Source organism: Phalacrocorax carbo, chromosome 5 (genome assembly GCF_963921805.1).
Source record: "Phalacrocorax carbo chromosome 5, bPhaCar2.1, whole genome shotgun sequence".
Classification (NCBI taxonomy): domain Eukaryota; kingdom Metazoa; phylum Chordata; class Aves; order Suliformes; family Phalacrocoracidae; genus Phalacrocorax; species Phalacrocorax carbo.
In genome coordinates this window covers 21,006,048-21,019,550 of record NC_087517.1, presented here as the reverse complement: position 1 = coordinate 21,019,550, position 13,503 = coordinate 21,006,048, and the positions used below count along the sequence as shown (strand labels likewise).

At 38.9% G+C, this 13,503-nt stretch overlaps 1 protein-coding gene across 8 annotated transcripts in view; it reads left to right on the top strand.

Moving 5' to 3' along the window:
- Positions 1-13,503, top strand: part of COBLL1 (cordon-bleu WH2 repeat protein like 1) — a 91,549-nt gene that overhangs the window by 73,609 nt on the left and 4,437 nt on the right. For all 8 annotated transcript variants that reach the window (XM_064451483.1, XM_064451486.1, XM_064451485.1 and 5 more), the window contains 4 exons: positions 5,210-5,468; positions 8,005-8,090; positions 10,109-11,736; positions 12,360-12,542. In XM_064451483.1, the coding sequence (XP_064307553.1) occupies positions 5,210-5,468; positions 8,005-8,090; positions 10,109-11,736; positions 12,360-12,542 (2,156 nt within the window). The remainder of the gene's footprint in view (positions 1-5,209; positions 5,469-8,004; positions 8,091-10,108; positions 11,737-12,359; positions 12,543-13,503) is intronic.

Genomic DNA, 13,503 nt, shown 5'->3' with positions numbered 1-13,503 from the left:
AAACACATACAATACGTTTTGTATTGGTCTCTGTGCTTTACATTTAATAAACTAAGCATTCACCCTTTTTTCCCTCCTTCCCAAGAAGTTGTAGACAAGAACAAGCCAGAACTTCTGTGGGTTTTTTTATACCTCATAACAAGCCTTTCAAAAGCTAAAGCCTAGTCTTGTTTTCAGAACCCCTCCTTGTGCTGCCCTTGACCTGCATAACCTAGGGGTAGGAGCAAATCTATGCCTGCCTTTTGGTTTGCATCTGAACAGCCTTTGAAAACATAAGATGTAAATATAAACTGCATGCATAAATAGTTCTTTATACATTAAATTAAATCATTTATTGGGTGCTGTGGAAAAGATGTGATATATAGAAGTATAGCTGTTTGAAATACAATTCTTTAGCAGCTGAGCGTAATACTTCTTTAATTTATGCAGTTTATACTGTTAAGTACTGTTGTTTGTAAGCGTCAGACTGTAGGGTTCAGATACAAGACATGGCATCTAGGAGTCTTCTAAAATTTTAAAAGCTTTTAGAATAATCACTGCCAGTGCAGTCTGGTAAAATAATACTTCCTTGCATTTCACTAAGAATGAAATATATAAACACTAAGCATGTGGAGTGCCACTGGCATTATATGAGGCTTAAATGCTCAAGTTTCTGTCCTAGCTGACAGAAACCCTTAAGTAATTTTCCAGCTATTTTATTTGGGATGCCTATCAAATTGGTTGGCGTGGTAGAGCACAAATGTACCACAACAAGAGTTGAAAGTGACCTGCCATCCTAGGTCTCTGGCAAAGGGGGAAAAAAAAACCCAAAACAAACAAACAAAACAAACCCCAAACCACCAGTAGTCAGAAAACGTGGGCTTAGTTTGTGTTTAGGGCAATTTATGTAAATTGCCCAAACTTCTAAGTGAATGGCTCTTGATGTTTATTAGTACTTAATTTTCCTGTGTTGAAACGGTTTGTCTACCGTTTGTGATGGGTCTAAGATGATGAGCATAGTTATCATACTATGATTTAAAATAAAGGTTTTTTTGTTTTCTTGTTTGTTTCTTTTAAGATTGTAGATCCATGCTAGAATTTCTGCATTTGCCATCACTGTAATATCTGAGTGCTGCATTGATAAACAGCCCTGAACTTCATAGAAATGGCTTGTTTGCTTTTCCATAGATTGAGGAACCGCTGCTTGAGGCATTTGAGTTTTGTAATTGAATAATTTAATTTATAATGGAAAGAAATAGAAAAATGTAATCATCCTTAGAACAGTCTGTGTTGAGCCCTAGGATTTACTCCTTTCTCTAGTTCTGCTGCTGCTGCCTTCATGCAGTGTCCTTTGCTGAAGAGTTAATGCAATGCATTTTTTTAAATGTAGAGACAAGTCACAGAACAGCTTCATTGCCTTTTTTTGTTTTTTTTTTTTTTTTTTTCTCATGGGATACTGCTGCTCCCTGGTGGCACCTCTGAAACTGTCCTGAGGCCTGCTTATAAAGGGTTCTTTTAGCAAAGCCCATCATGCTGTGAGAATCAATTTTCACCTGCAGCAAAATAATTATAGTACACTTGTCCTATTCCTGGTCTGAAAATTATGCAAATTTTGGTATTGTTTTGAATAGATAAAATAGTTCAATATCTCTTGAATTGCTAAGTTGGACATAATTTAACTTTACATAAACTCAGTAGTCCCTTCCATTTGGATTAATACTGCTTTCATTGTCAGGCTTCTGGAAGTATTGTGAGTTTTTGTTCAGCTGTGACTGGCATTCCCAAAGGCGTTCTGTTATGCACTGGTGCTTTAGCAAATGCAGCGTTACCTTCTGCCCTATAACGAACCACTGCAAATGTTCAATAAATGTTGGTTGGTGTCTAGTGCACAGCTAATGGACACATGTGCATCAAATGGAATTGTGGTACATAATTTGGAATAGGCAACATTTCTGTTGTGAAATGAGAGTTTTCCCATGGTGTAAAAACAGACTGTACCTTGACAAAAGTAGTTTGAAGGCTTACATCTACTAGAATAAATGTTTAGAAATAATTAATTTGAACATTTGGGATTACAAACATCATTTTTTTTCTCAATTATGATTTTTGTTCCCCTTCCCAAAGTTTAATTAATGCTCAGTCTTTTTTTTTTTTCTAGGGAAGAGAGTGAAACGGTGCTTTAAAAAATGATTTAAAAATTACAGATTTTAAAGTAATTTCTCATCAAACAAATCCCTTGATATAATCTTCCTGGTTACAGTATCTCTTAAGAACCTTTTAAAGGATTATAGTCAGGAGCAAAAACACTGGCAGATTTGTATGATGTAGTCAGGCTTTCCGGCTTTGGTGCTTACAAGCATAACAGCTCACAGAGCAGTGTCAGCCTATTCTCTGTGTGCAAAGAGTGTTCTTACTGACTAAAAGGAGACTTGCAGTTGGTATGTCACTCATCAGGTATGTCTTCACGTCATCCTGTAGGTTGTAACAATGTTCTCTTAGGGCTAATTAAAACTCAATGACTAATGTTCATAGAGAAGAAATTATACACAGACAGACAAAAAATGCAATTTATATTCTATAGGTACTGACATATAGAGCGTATAAGCAATAAGGCAACAGTATTTAGCTAGTGTTGCTGTAAGTACTTAGTGATATGTTGCATGTGAAAATTCTAAACTGAGGGTTTGGAAACAAGTCATAAAATCTGAACTGCTCCTCTGGGGAGTTAACTGCATGATGTACGTGAAGGATGGCTGTTAAATGTTGTTCATGTCTCCAATGCGTTCAGACTTTATTCTGCTGCAGCAGTGGTGGCCCAGAGCTGGAATGAGATCCAGCAACAGATGAAAAACCACAAGTTGAAATTAACTCCAAGCAAGGCTGATATTATGCTGACAAATGAAGTAGAGCACTTTGGAAAAAGTGTGGGGGTTGTTTTTCTTTGGTATTACACATTTGTAGGTCAGGTTAGTCTACTCCAAAGCTTGGAACTGCTCCTAGCACAGCAACGGACACTTTCACGTAGCAGGAATGTCAGCAATGTCTCCTACCAACCCAAGCTAAGTTTCCATCCGATCAGTATAGATACAACTCAGCCTTTGTTATACTTCTCTCCAGAGGAAAAGTGACAGGGATGACAGCAGTGGCTGGGCATGAAGCCACAGCAACTCCAGAATGCTTCCATTTGTCTTGTCAGAAGTCCTGTTGTATAATTCAGGTTTCCACAGAGTATTTAGACTGAAGGTCTTAGTCTGTGTTCCTGTGGCTGTTGATGGCTCAGGCCCATGGCATAATAGTTCTCATCAGTGAAGGAGACAATGTTCTTGAGAGCTGGTTATGGGCTGTGAAATAGTCTCAGCAGGTTTGATGTTTGCCCACATTCTGTTATGCTTTGTTTGTGCCTTGTGACATATATGTTTATCTTAGCAGTACGATTTTATGCCTGCAATCACTAATATCATCTCCCAAAGCATTAGGCTGCTGGCAGGACTTTTCCCTAGATGGAAATGAAAGGGTCTGGGGGGAGGAGGAAGAGAAGGCCCTTACTAGTAGTAAATTCTTAAGGAGTGCCTTTAATACCAGTGAGGCCTATTGGTATGTACCTGTGCTTAAATCATATGGAGGGAGCTCACCTGCACCACTTTGCAGTCCTTCCCCTCTTTCCCTGGGGATCTAAATCACCTCTGCATTCAGTGCTATGACACATTGATCACATTGCTTTATGTGTAACTACAAAGCATTATTGCAGGAGTGCAATACAAAAAACTAGGGTTAAATAGTAAAATATTTGGCTTTTGTAGTTGTTCTGTAACTGAGTAACTTTGGTATTACTGAACTCTGACCCTACTGGAAAAATCAAAGTTTCTGTTTTGTACTGAGATTTTCTCCAAAATATACAGTCCTCTATTTTGTTTCTATAACCGAGTACTTCTAGAGAAGTACTGGAATCAGTGTAGGTTACCAGTCTGTACAAAAAAAGTCAATCTAAGATTTTTCATACTCCGGGATCTGCTACTTTCCAGCATTGCTTGCTTTAAGCCAGTATTCTGTTTTCATTATTAGCCTTGGTTTATACTTGGAAATTTACTGATAGAGCTTAGAAAAGTCTGAAACCTAACTGCCCAAGTGCAAGGCCTGTACTTAACAGGTATTGGTGCATGCAGAGCTGGCAGGAATACCCTGGCCAGGTGAGGCAAAGTGCACTAATTGTATGGCTCAGTTGTTGCCAGTAGCCTTTCATGGCACCATACTGCACTATAGATATGGAATTACTATTTTCTTTGTGTTATAGAATGCAAAGCCAAGAGGTTAGTTGTATGGTCTACTTACTAGTATTTGAAAAATGTGAATCATCATCTTGTTGTAGGAAGATTCCTGGCAGGGAAGTGAAGCTAGAGATGGTTAGTCCCTCTGGAAATCATAATAGGTGGATTTATTAGTTTAACTTCAGGTACACTGACTTATGTGTGTCCTAATCTGGTAACTAAACCTTTTAGTTTAGCTATGCTCTAGCTGAAAACGTAATTATTTTTATGGATTAACACTGTCTATGTACTTTATCTTTGTGCACTTCTACTGTAACGCAGGGTACTGCACAAGACACTTCTAACTATGTTTTAATACACTTAAGATAATTATGGGAAATTTTTGATAGTGGTGAGCAAACTTGTTCAAGCCATGGGCAAAAATGAGATTTTGTTTGCTCTTTAGTTTTCTAACGTAACTACTCTGATATAAAGGAACCGTGTATTTTAAACCTCATTGTAGAGCTAACAGAAGTATTAAGAAAACTGGGTAAAAGAAACTGTCTGCCTCCATGAAACTTAGGATAACGATATTGTTAAATATATTTTGATCTATTCTAACTCAGTACTTGGGTTAAACAAGGAAAATATACAGTAGTTTATAGATGCAGAAACAGATGGACAGTAGCATGGTGATGAGCATAGTCTCACGTGTGAAGAGAGAGAATTGGAAAGAACTAGAAAATAATGTGAAGTGAAAACTCTGAATGATTCGGGGGTGTGTGTGTGTGTTTTGTTTTGGCAGTGGTGGTTTTGTGGGGGGTTTTGATTTTGTTTTTTTACCTGAATTATGAAGAGCGGTCTCAGTTTTCCTACTTCAAACTACTTAGGCTGATTTCACCAGTGCCTTTGTGTCTACACCCTGCATTGAGAGTTATGGATTGTTTTGGGTTTTGTTTGGTTTTTTTTCCTTTCTGTGAGTGTAGGTGCAAGGAGTTCAGAATACAACCTAGAAGAAATTGATGAAAGGGAGGAGATGAGTGTGCAACAGAGAGAGGACAGTGAAAGTACAAATACCTCTCCTGGGATAGGAGAGGTTACTGCAGCCTTCAGCTCTGCTGAGGTACCACTGGAAACTGAAAAAAATGATCCAGCTTCATCAGCCCCAGTTCCTGGCAATGTTTCTGTAGACAACTCACAAAGCTTCAAGGAAGAAAAACAAGAAAATACGAGCACAGATGGCAAGTAAGTACGTTTTGTGACAAAGAAAGGAGCGTTGGGGAGGGAATGGGGGAGGCAAATAAAACGTAGAGTGCTGTTTCATTGTGGAGCACAGAATAGAGAATTGTGAGAGCAGAATGAGCTTAATATGCTTAGCTTCCATTGTAGCGCTCTTCTGTGCACAGTAATTCATGAAGCTTTTCAACAAAAATGACAAGTGTTCTGCAGGCTATTCTGTTTAAGCCTCGCTTTCCTTACTGCTCAAACAGCCAGACCCTAGAAAAGCTGAACCTGGCTCTAAAATACCCAGCATATTTACTAGAGCAGCATGCTGTGAAAAATTTGGATTGATGAGTCAAATGAGAATTTACAAATTCATTCTTACAGCTGGGGAAAAACAGGTAGATTGGCCATTTCTGTTCTTCTGGGCACAGTTATCTATTGCTTGCGTATTTGGTTTGGTTTTAATTCTTCTTTTGTCTTTTCCTTATATGTTATCCGGTTGTCTTGACCTAACTTGATCCATCTGCTCTCAGGAAAACAAGTTACTTTTGCCTTTTTAACAAACAAACACATTAGGTTCCTTAACTGCTCTCTCTCCTTTCTGGTGATGCTGCCCTTCAGCATGTTTGTTAAACTACCTGACTCAGCAGGTTTCCAGCATGAGTTAGTGCCTGCTTGAAATAAATGTTGATTGTCCAGAGAAGTCCCATTGTGTTAATGTAATTCACTATTTTTCTGTTCCCTGGGGCAACTAAGCTACTGTTCCCAATTTAAATTGAAAGAACTATTTCAATTCTTGTACTGAAGCCAAAATGTGCAAATGCTGTAGTAGCCAAGAACTCTCAAGGTAGTATGGAGAGCTCTGACTTGTATTTCAAGGGTCTCTTTGTCAGTCCAAGGCCAAATGGAGCTTTGCAGAAATCTTTGGTGCTCTGTTCGGACAAATACCGTACCAGTTGCTTCGGTGTGTCTGCTCTACTGGGATCTATGAGGAGGAGGATCAGCCAAATGTTACTTTTACGTTGTCTTGAACTTGCAAATCATCAGACCTGTGTTACTGGGCCAGTTTGCCCAGTTGTCCAGGGGGCGTTTCTTTCCCCCCCACTAACTTGTAATAACCCTTCATGGCCTATAATTCCAGTGAGTATCATCTAGCGTGCACTGTGCTCTAACTTTACTGTTTGGCAATCCTTTCTTTCCTGAAATATCACAGGGATTCCAGAACGAGGACTAGGGTTTCTCTGACTTTATATTTCTGGAAACCTTTCGATAATTCATATCTTTTATATAAGATCTAGTTACTGTGAAGAAATGTTTTTTAATCAAATCAGGGATGTGTGTAATATTCCAGCCAAAACCACTGATTTCTCTCATGATACTCTGTGCTGTTCTGTGGCTTTTAGTTTGTTGCTTGGTTGGGGTTTTTTTTGTTTAAAACAGCTCAGCCTGTTGCAAATACTTGTAGGTCATTCCCTCAGCTGTGTTCAAGGGAATGGAGATAATAAGCAAGAGTATGGAGTGCAGGACCGAGCTTTAACTTTCTTGCAACAATAATTTTGAGAGGGTATGCTCCTGTTTAATGGTTTATTGGACACTTACAGTATATTTTGGACTGTACAAGCAACATGAGGATGGATGGTTATTGAGGAATTTATCATTTTAAATGATTCAAAGCAGATGTTTCAGCTCAAGGCACTGGCTCTGACAACTAATACATTTGATGTGGCCAATTAATTGGATTCTTCATAATGCCAGTATTTGTAACTATAGAAGACAAAAGTATCTTAACCAGAGATGTAAGCTTGAAGTTCTAGTAAATTTTTTTAAAGAGCAATTTTAAGTATTTTGGCCTTTTCCATTTACCTTTTTAAGCAAAGAACTTAATATTTCTCCCAAAATGATGAGGGGTTTATTCAGCATTTGTGCAGTTCTCTTTCCTCCATGATTTGAGGACAGAAATTGTATGCATTTGCAAAATGTTTAGTATGCAAGTAACATGTTTCATGCATGTTTCTTTGTGGTTCTCAAGGTATCTCTTAAAAGAGACAGAAAATTTTTCATTACTATTTTGAAAAGTCTGTACTGTACCGTTCTTATGCAGTCAGTGTCTCATGCAGCCTCCTGTATGTCATGTTGGGGACAAAAATCAAGGACACATTTTAAATGTTGGGGATGTCAGAACATTGCACACTAAGAACACTTTTATATGGATGATAAACCATCACTACTGTAGCCTCACTGAAACTGAGTTATTACTGGAAAGGGGCTTGTTCAAACTGCACGAGTAAACAAAAGGAGGGGGAGAAGGGAAACGAAAACTGATCATCTGCTTACACAGAAGAGTGAAGCTGTATGTCATTTTGGTAAAATATCATAGCAGCACTTCCTCTTGTTTAAAAAAAAAATCATCTCTTCTGTTGAGTACTCCAATGTTTGGCAGAGTGATTCTATTTTGTCCATCTGTGTTTGGAGAATATTGCCAGTTCTCTTGCATCGTTTCTTGTGTTTACTGAAATGAATGATACCAGCTTATTTAATGTACTGTTGTGCTTTGCAGAGGACTACAGACTAAGATAAGCAGTGAGCAAGCTGCATTTGAAAAAGACAGGAAGCTTAGAGTTTTGGATCAAAATAAAAATGATGGTGAGTAGTTCCCACTCATTTTTAATACTTGAAAACAAGGTTGAGAGATGAACTTATCTATTCCTTTAGAAAAAAAAAAAAAGGCAATGCAGTCAACTCTTGAACTGCTAGTATCAGATTATTTTCTTTATACTCTCTCTAGCTCTGGTTTATCCTTTTTGAGATGAGGTGACAAGAATTGATTGCAGTTTGGGGTTTTTGGTCTTAATATTTTTTTATTACTTCCTGTAGCAGTAGTCAAAGCTGCATCACAGTGTTGTAGGGCAGTATGGGTGGAGCAGTGCTGATGAGAGGGAAGGCTGGCCACAGAGGTTATCCTGCTGTGTGGTATGAGGTGGGCACTGCACTGCAGCAGGGAAGGAGAGGCCATCAGTTGTTCTCTGCTTACAAAATTAGCATGAGTTTTCTGCATGCAAATATTTTTTAACACAAATAAAACAAAGTGACACGCTGATTTGAAAAGCAATGACGACATTCTATGCGTCTAATGGATCATAAACTTTTCAGCGGATTTAGTGACCTGACTGATCTATTTTACCCTTTTGTGACACTGATTTTCAGATTTATATATTAAGCCTTCCATAATCTTTCATATTCAGTGCACTTCTGTTTATAAATTGTAGCAACATATTGCATGAGTCCTGTTAGTTTTAACTGCCATTTTGTAACATACTTGAAATGAAGAGTCGTCTTTTTCCCTTCTGCAAAATACCACCCCAAATGATTATTCCTAAAGATTTTACTTTTTCCCAGTATTGTATTTAAAACAATTTGACCAGAATATTCCTGTATTTTGGAGAAGACTATGTGTGTTTAGTCCAGGGGTACAAAATTGAATTATCAGCCCAGCTAAACAGTTGGAAAAATAGAGTTGGAAAATTGCTCTTGTCCATATGTTTTTAAATTGTTCCCTTGTACAGATACATAAGATGTAGTTGACAACATCTAGAATGTTAAAACTAAAGAAGAGAAGCCACAAAGGTGTGGAACTAAATCAGAATTGCATATAACTTAATACTGAATAGTCCTTGAGCTCTTGAGTCACTGATGTCTATATAATCAACTGAGATACTTTAGCACTTTTTAAAAGATTCTATAATAGATTTTTCTATTAAGTTGATGCATAGCACCAGTAGCCTCTTAATTAAGGAAGAATACCTGAGTTAGAATACTATTATTTGGAAATATTAGAGAAGTGTGTGTGTGTGTGTTTGTGTATATAAAAAATATTTTTTTATATATATAAGTGAAGATAAGTCCCCCCATACTCGGCACTGGTGAGGCCACACCTTGAATACTATGTTCAGTTTTGGCCCCTCACTAAAAGAAAGACATTGAGGTGCGGGAGCGTGTCCAGAGAAGGGTGACAAAGCTGGTGAAGGGTGTAGAGCACAAGTTTTATGAGCAGCTGAGGGAGCTGGGGTTGTTTAGCCTGGAGAAGAGGAGGCTGAGGGGAGACCTTATCGTTCTCTACAACTGCCTGAAAGGAGGCTGTAGCAAGGTGGGGGCCAGTCTCTTTTCCCAAGTAACAAGCAATAGGATGAGAGAAAATGGCCTCAAGATGCACCAGGGGAGGTTCAGATTGGACAGCAGGAAACATTTCTTCACCAAAAGGATTGTCGAGCATTGGAACAGACTGCCCAGGGAAGTGGTTGAGTCGCCATCCCTGGAGGTATTTAAAAGACATGTAGATGTGGTGCTCAGGGACATAGAATCATAGAATCATTAAGGTTGGAAAAGACCTCTAAGATCATCAAGTCCAACTGTCAACCCAACACCCCCAGGCCTCCCTGCAGAGGTTAATGGTTGGACTTGATCTTAAATGTCTTTTCCAACCTGAATCATTCTATGATTCTATATCTTTAAATAGCTTTGAAAAGTAAATGTTAAGGAAAATTTTAATATTGTTGAGGAGCCAGTCCTTACAGTTAAATATATTGGATGTGGGGCTTTGTGATGTAAGGGGGAGCGGTTGAATTGTTTTGGCATTTGTATTAATTTTGGAATCTCTCTTTAAGTTAAAGATCACAGTGATACCAAACTCCTTCCAAGAACAGAAGAGGGGAAAGAACTTCAGATAGCCGAAACTAGAACAGTAGATTTTAGAGAAAATAACAAACTTGAAGCTGACACATCAAACTGCCAGGCATGTAAAAACGACATCACTGTAAGTCACAGGAAGTATCCTCAACTGATTCCAGAAAAGCAAGATCAGAAAACAAATCAAACCAGCTTGGACACAGTAAAAACTCAGGATGTTGCAATCCAGGCAGGTCCATTGGATAGCAACTTGGGAAGGACTACACAGGAAGAAGTTATCATTCCTCAGGGTTGTGAATCATCCACATTCAGAGGACTGGTCCCTGAACACAATACAGATACAAACAACCCCCTTCTTCAAGTGATGCATGGAATACAAGAGGATGAAGTTACTTCAACAGAACAAAATCTTGAGAGACTAAATGTTGCCCATGAAAAAGTAATTCCCATAAAAGATCAGAGTCACGTTTGTCTAAATGGCAGTAACTTTGCTGCACCAGAAACAACTGCAAAAACTCCAGACGGCTCTCCTGTAAAAGGTTCCCCTCTTTATAGACAGGACACCAAACCTAAACCCAAGCCCGCTAATGAAATTACAAGAGATTACATACCAAAAATTGGAATGACTACTTATAAGATAGTGCCTCCAAAATCCTTAGAAATAATAAAGAGCTGGGAATCAGAACATCCATCAGATTATAAGGATCAAGAGGTATCTACTTTGGAAACCTCTCTGAAGCATGAAGACCCCAAAGAATTCATAATGCAAAGTGAAACTCCTCATCTTACAAAGAGTATAGGTCATTTACAGGTTGGTTCACAAAATGAACCTGCAGCAGCAAATGATCTGTTGCATAGAGTGAACAGCATTTCTGAACATGTTGTGACGTCTGGAGCTGAGATAACTACTGAGAGCAATCGGATGGAAACAGAGTCTTCCAAACAGCGTGTCCCACTGATGCTAAGCTTTGATAATACAAATGCTTCTTCTGAGACTCAGGACAAGTTAAATGCATTAAGTCCTACAACGAAGCCTAGTTCTTTTTATCTGCAGATGCAACGAAGAGTTTCAGGTCATTATGTGACATCTGCAATTGCCAGAAGTACTGTTTGTGCTCCTAATTCTGTTCAAAATGAAGTTAAAAATACAGAGATGGAAAAAAAAATCTCATCACCTGATCCAACTTCTTTGTCGTTAGATAAAACCAGTAGTTCCTCTCCTCCAGCAGATGATGAAAAAGTTGATGATGGAAAAAAAATTGAATCCTCCACTTCTCCTGTTAAAAACAGTAAACCTTCAAGTTTTCCCTCTGGTCCACCAGCACCATTGAACCTAAGAACTCTAAGAACTTTTGCAGTTCCAAAGCCATACTCCAGTTCGAGACCATCCCCTTTTGCTCTTGCTGTCTCATCTGCAGTCAGAAGGTCACAGTCATTCAATAAGACGCGTACAATCACTAGCCAGGCACCAAGAGAGGAATTTCCTGTTGAACTCTCCTCTGCTGCTTCGGCAGCTGAATTCTCCTCAGCTACCTCCGTGCCTCAAGTGAAAAACCTTTCCTTACAGACCGTAACAGGGGGGTCACCAAATAGTCTAATGGATAAGGTAAACTTTACTTCTAATATTGGCTGACTGTTGATCCACTGTGTGACTAGTCTAGAGGCCAGTCTCTGAACTGCTCCCTGATCAGAAAGCACTGTGTTCATACAGTGCAAACACCTTGTGGTGTCTAGCAGTAGCACAGCATCATAATGAAATACAGGAAAACAGGGAACATTCAAGTGAAAATAACCTCATTGGGCTTATTGGGAATAATTATTTCTTGCTATAATTAGCATCCCCTACTTCAAAGAACAGTAAATGAAATGGAATCATGTATACTGTGTATACCTATTTTTATGTTGGGAGTGCTTATGATTTGTTCTTTATGGTTCTGTGTGATGATTTCTTAAATTTAATTCTGAGTAGTGTGATCAGTTTGGCCTTCAAGTCATCATGGCACAAACACACTTGAATGGGGGTATAAAATTTTGCTGGTATAATTATCTGAGGGAGAAACTATGTGCTAATGTGGCTGATCTCTGAAATCTTGAATGAAGCAAACACTGGAACGGTGGCAGTTTGGTATGTAACCTCATGCCAGGTTGGCTTAGTTTCCCATTTTGACTAATTCAGATTAAAAGGTTTGTTTTTTTTTTTTGTTTTCCTCCCACTTCCTCCCTTTATAGAAAGGCAACAATGTGAATAGTGACCAGAAGAGTCAGGTGCAGTCAGGTGCTTCTACTGACCACCCACCCCCTGGCACTAAGAGACAAACCGCGATGATGTTCCAGCGCCCTGACCCAGAACAGATCCACCAGAGCTTGCTGGCTGCAATCCGCTCTGGAGAAGCTGCTGCCAAATTGAAAAGGGTGAGTTTTCATCACTGCATCCATAACAATAAACTCATAGTACCTCCTTCAAAATTACCATATTAATGCCTGACATTAAAAGCAGTTAGCTTTGGCACAAAGTGCTGCCATGAGGTCCCTCAACAATGGGAAGGAGGTGGGGAAAAGTGTTCAGTTTTGCAGAATAAACTAGTGAATGCACACACAAAGCTTCATATGTCCGTAATTTCAAACAGTACGAAGTCCAATTAGGAATCTCCCTGAAATGAATTAGAAACCTCTAAGTTATCAATTAAGTATCTCCTTCATAAATTCAGGAACATTCAATTATTTGTTTGTGTTTATATGGTTTGAAGTGCTATGGTTTTAGACACGTGCTAAGCAACTTCACCCTAGGCCTGAAGTAGCTGCGATCTGTTGCAGGCAGATAACACACAGAAATTCTGAAGGTTGTATTTTTCTATTTATTAGACACAAGTCCTTAATTCTGCTCAAATGTACTTCAAGATTCCTGCTGCTGTTTGATATCATTAGTAAGGTATTTCTCAGTGTTTTGTGAACAGTCCTGGTAGGACCATCTTCCCCATCCCCTCAGGTTAAAACTGTGGCTTAATTTTTTCTTTTCTGTCTCCTAAAATTCACCAATACCTCTCTCACTGGGTAACACATTGCACACTTTAAAAGTCTGTATTGTTTTAAATCTGTAATGAGCCAATTTAATGATAGTCTCACACAAAGCTTTCTTGACCCAGCATTAGTATTTTGCGTTCTGCGTAAAGGAAGTGTAGGAAGTGTGGGTTGGATGAGTGGACAGTGAGGTGGACAGAGAACTGGCTCAACAACAGAACTCAGAGGGTCGTGATCAACAGAGCAGAGTCTGGATGGAGGCCTGTCACTAGTGGTGTTCCCCAGGCGTCTGTGCTGGGCCCTGTCCTGTTCTACATCAATGACCTGGATGAAGGGACAGAGTGTACCCTCAGCA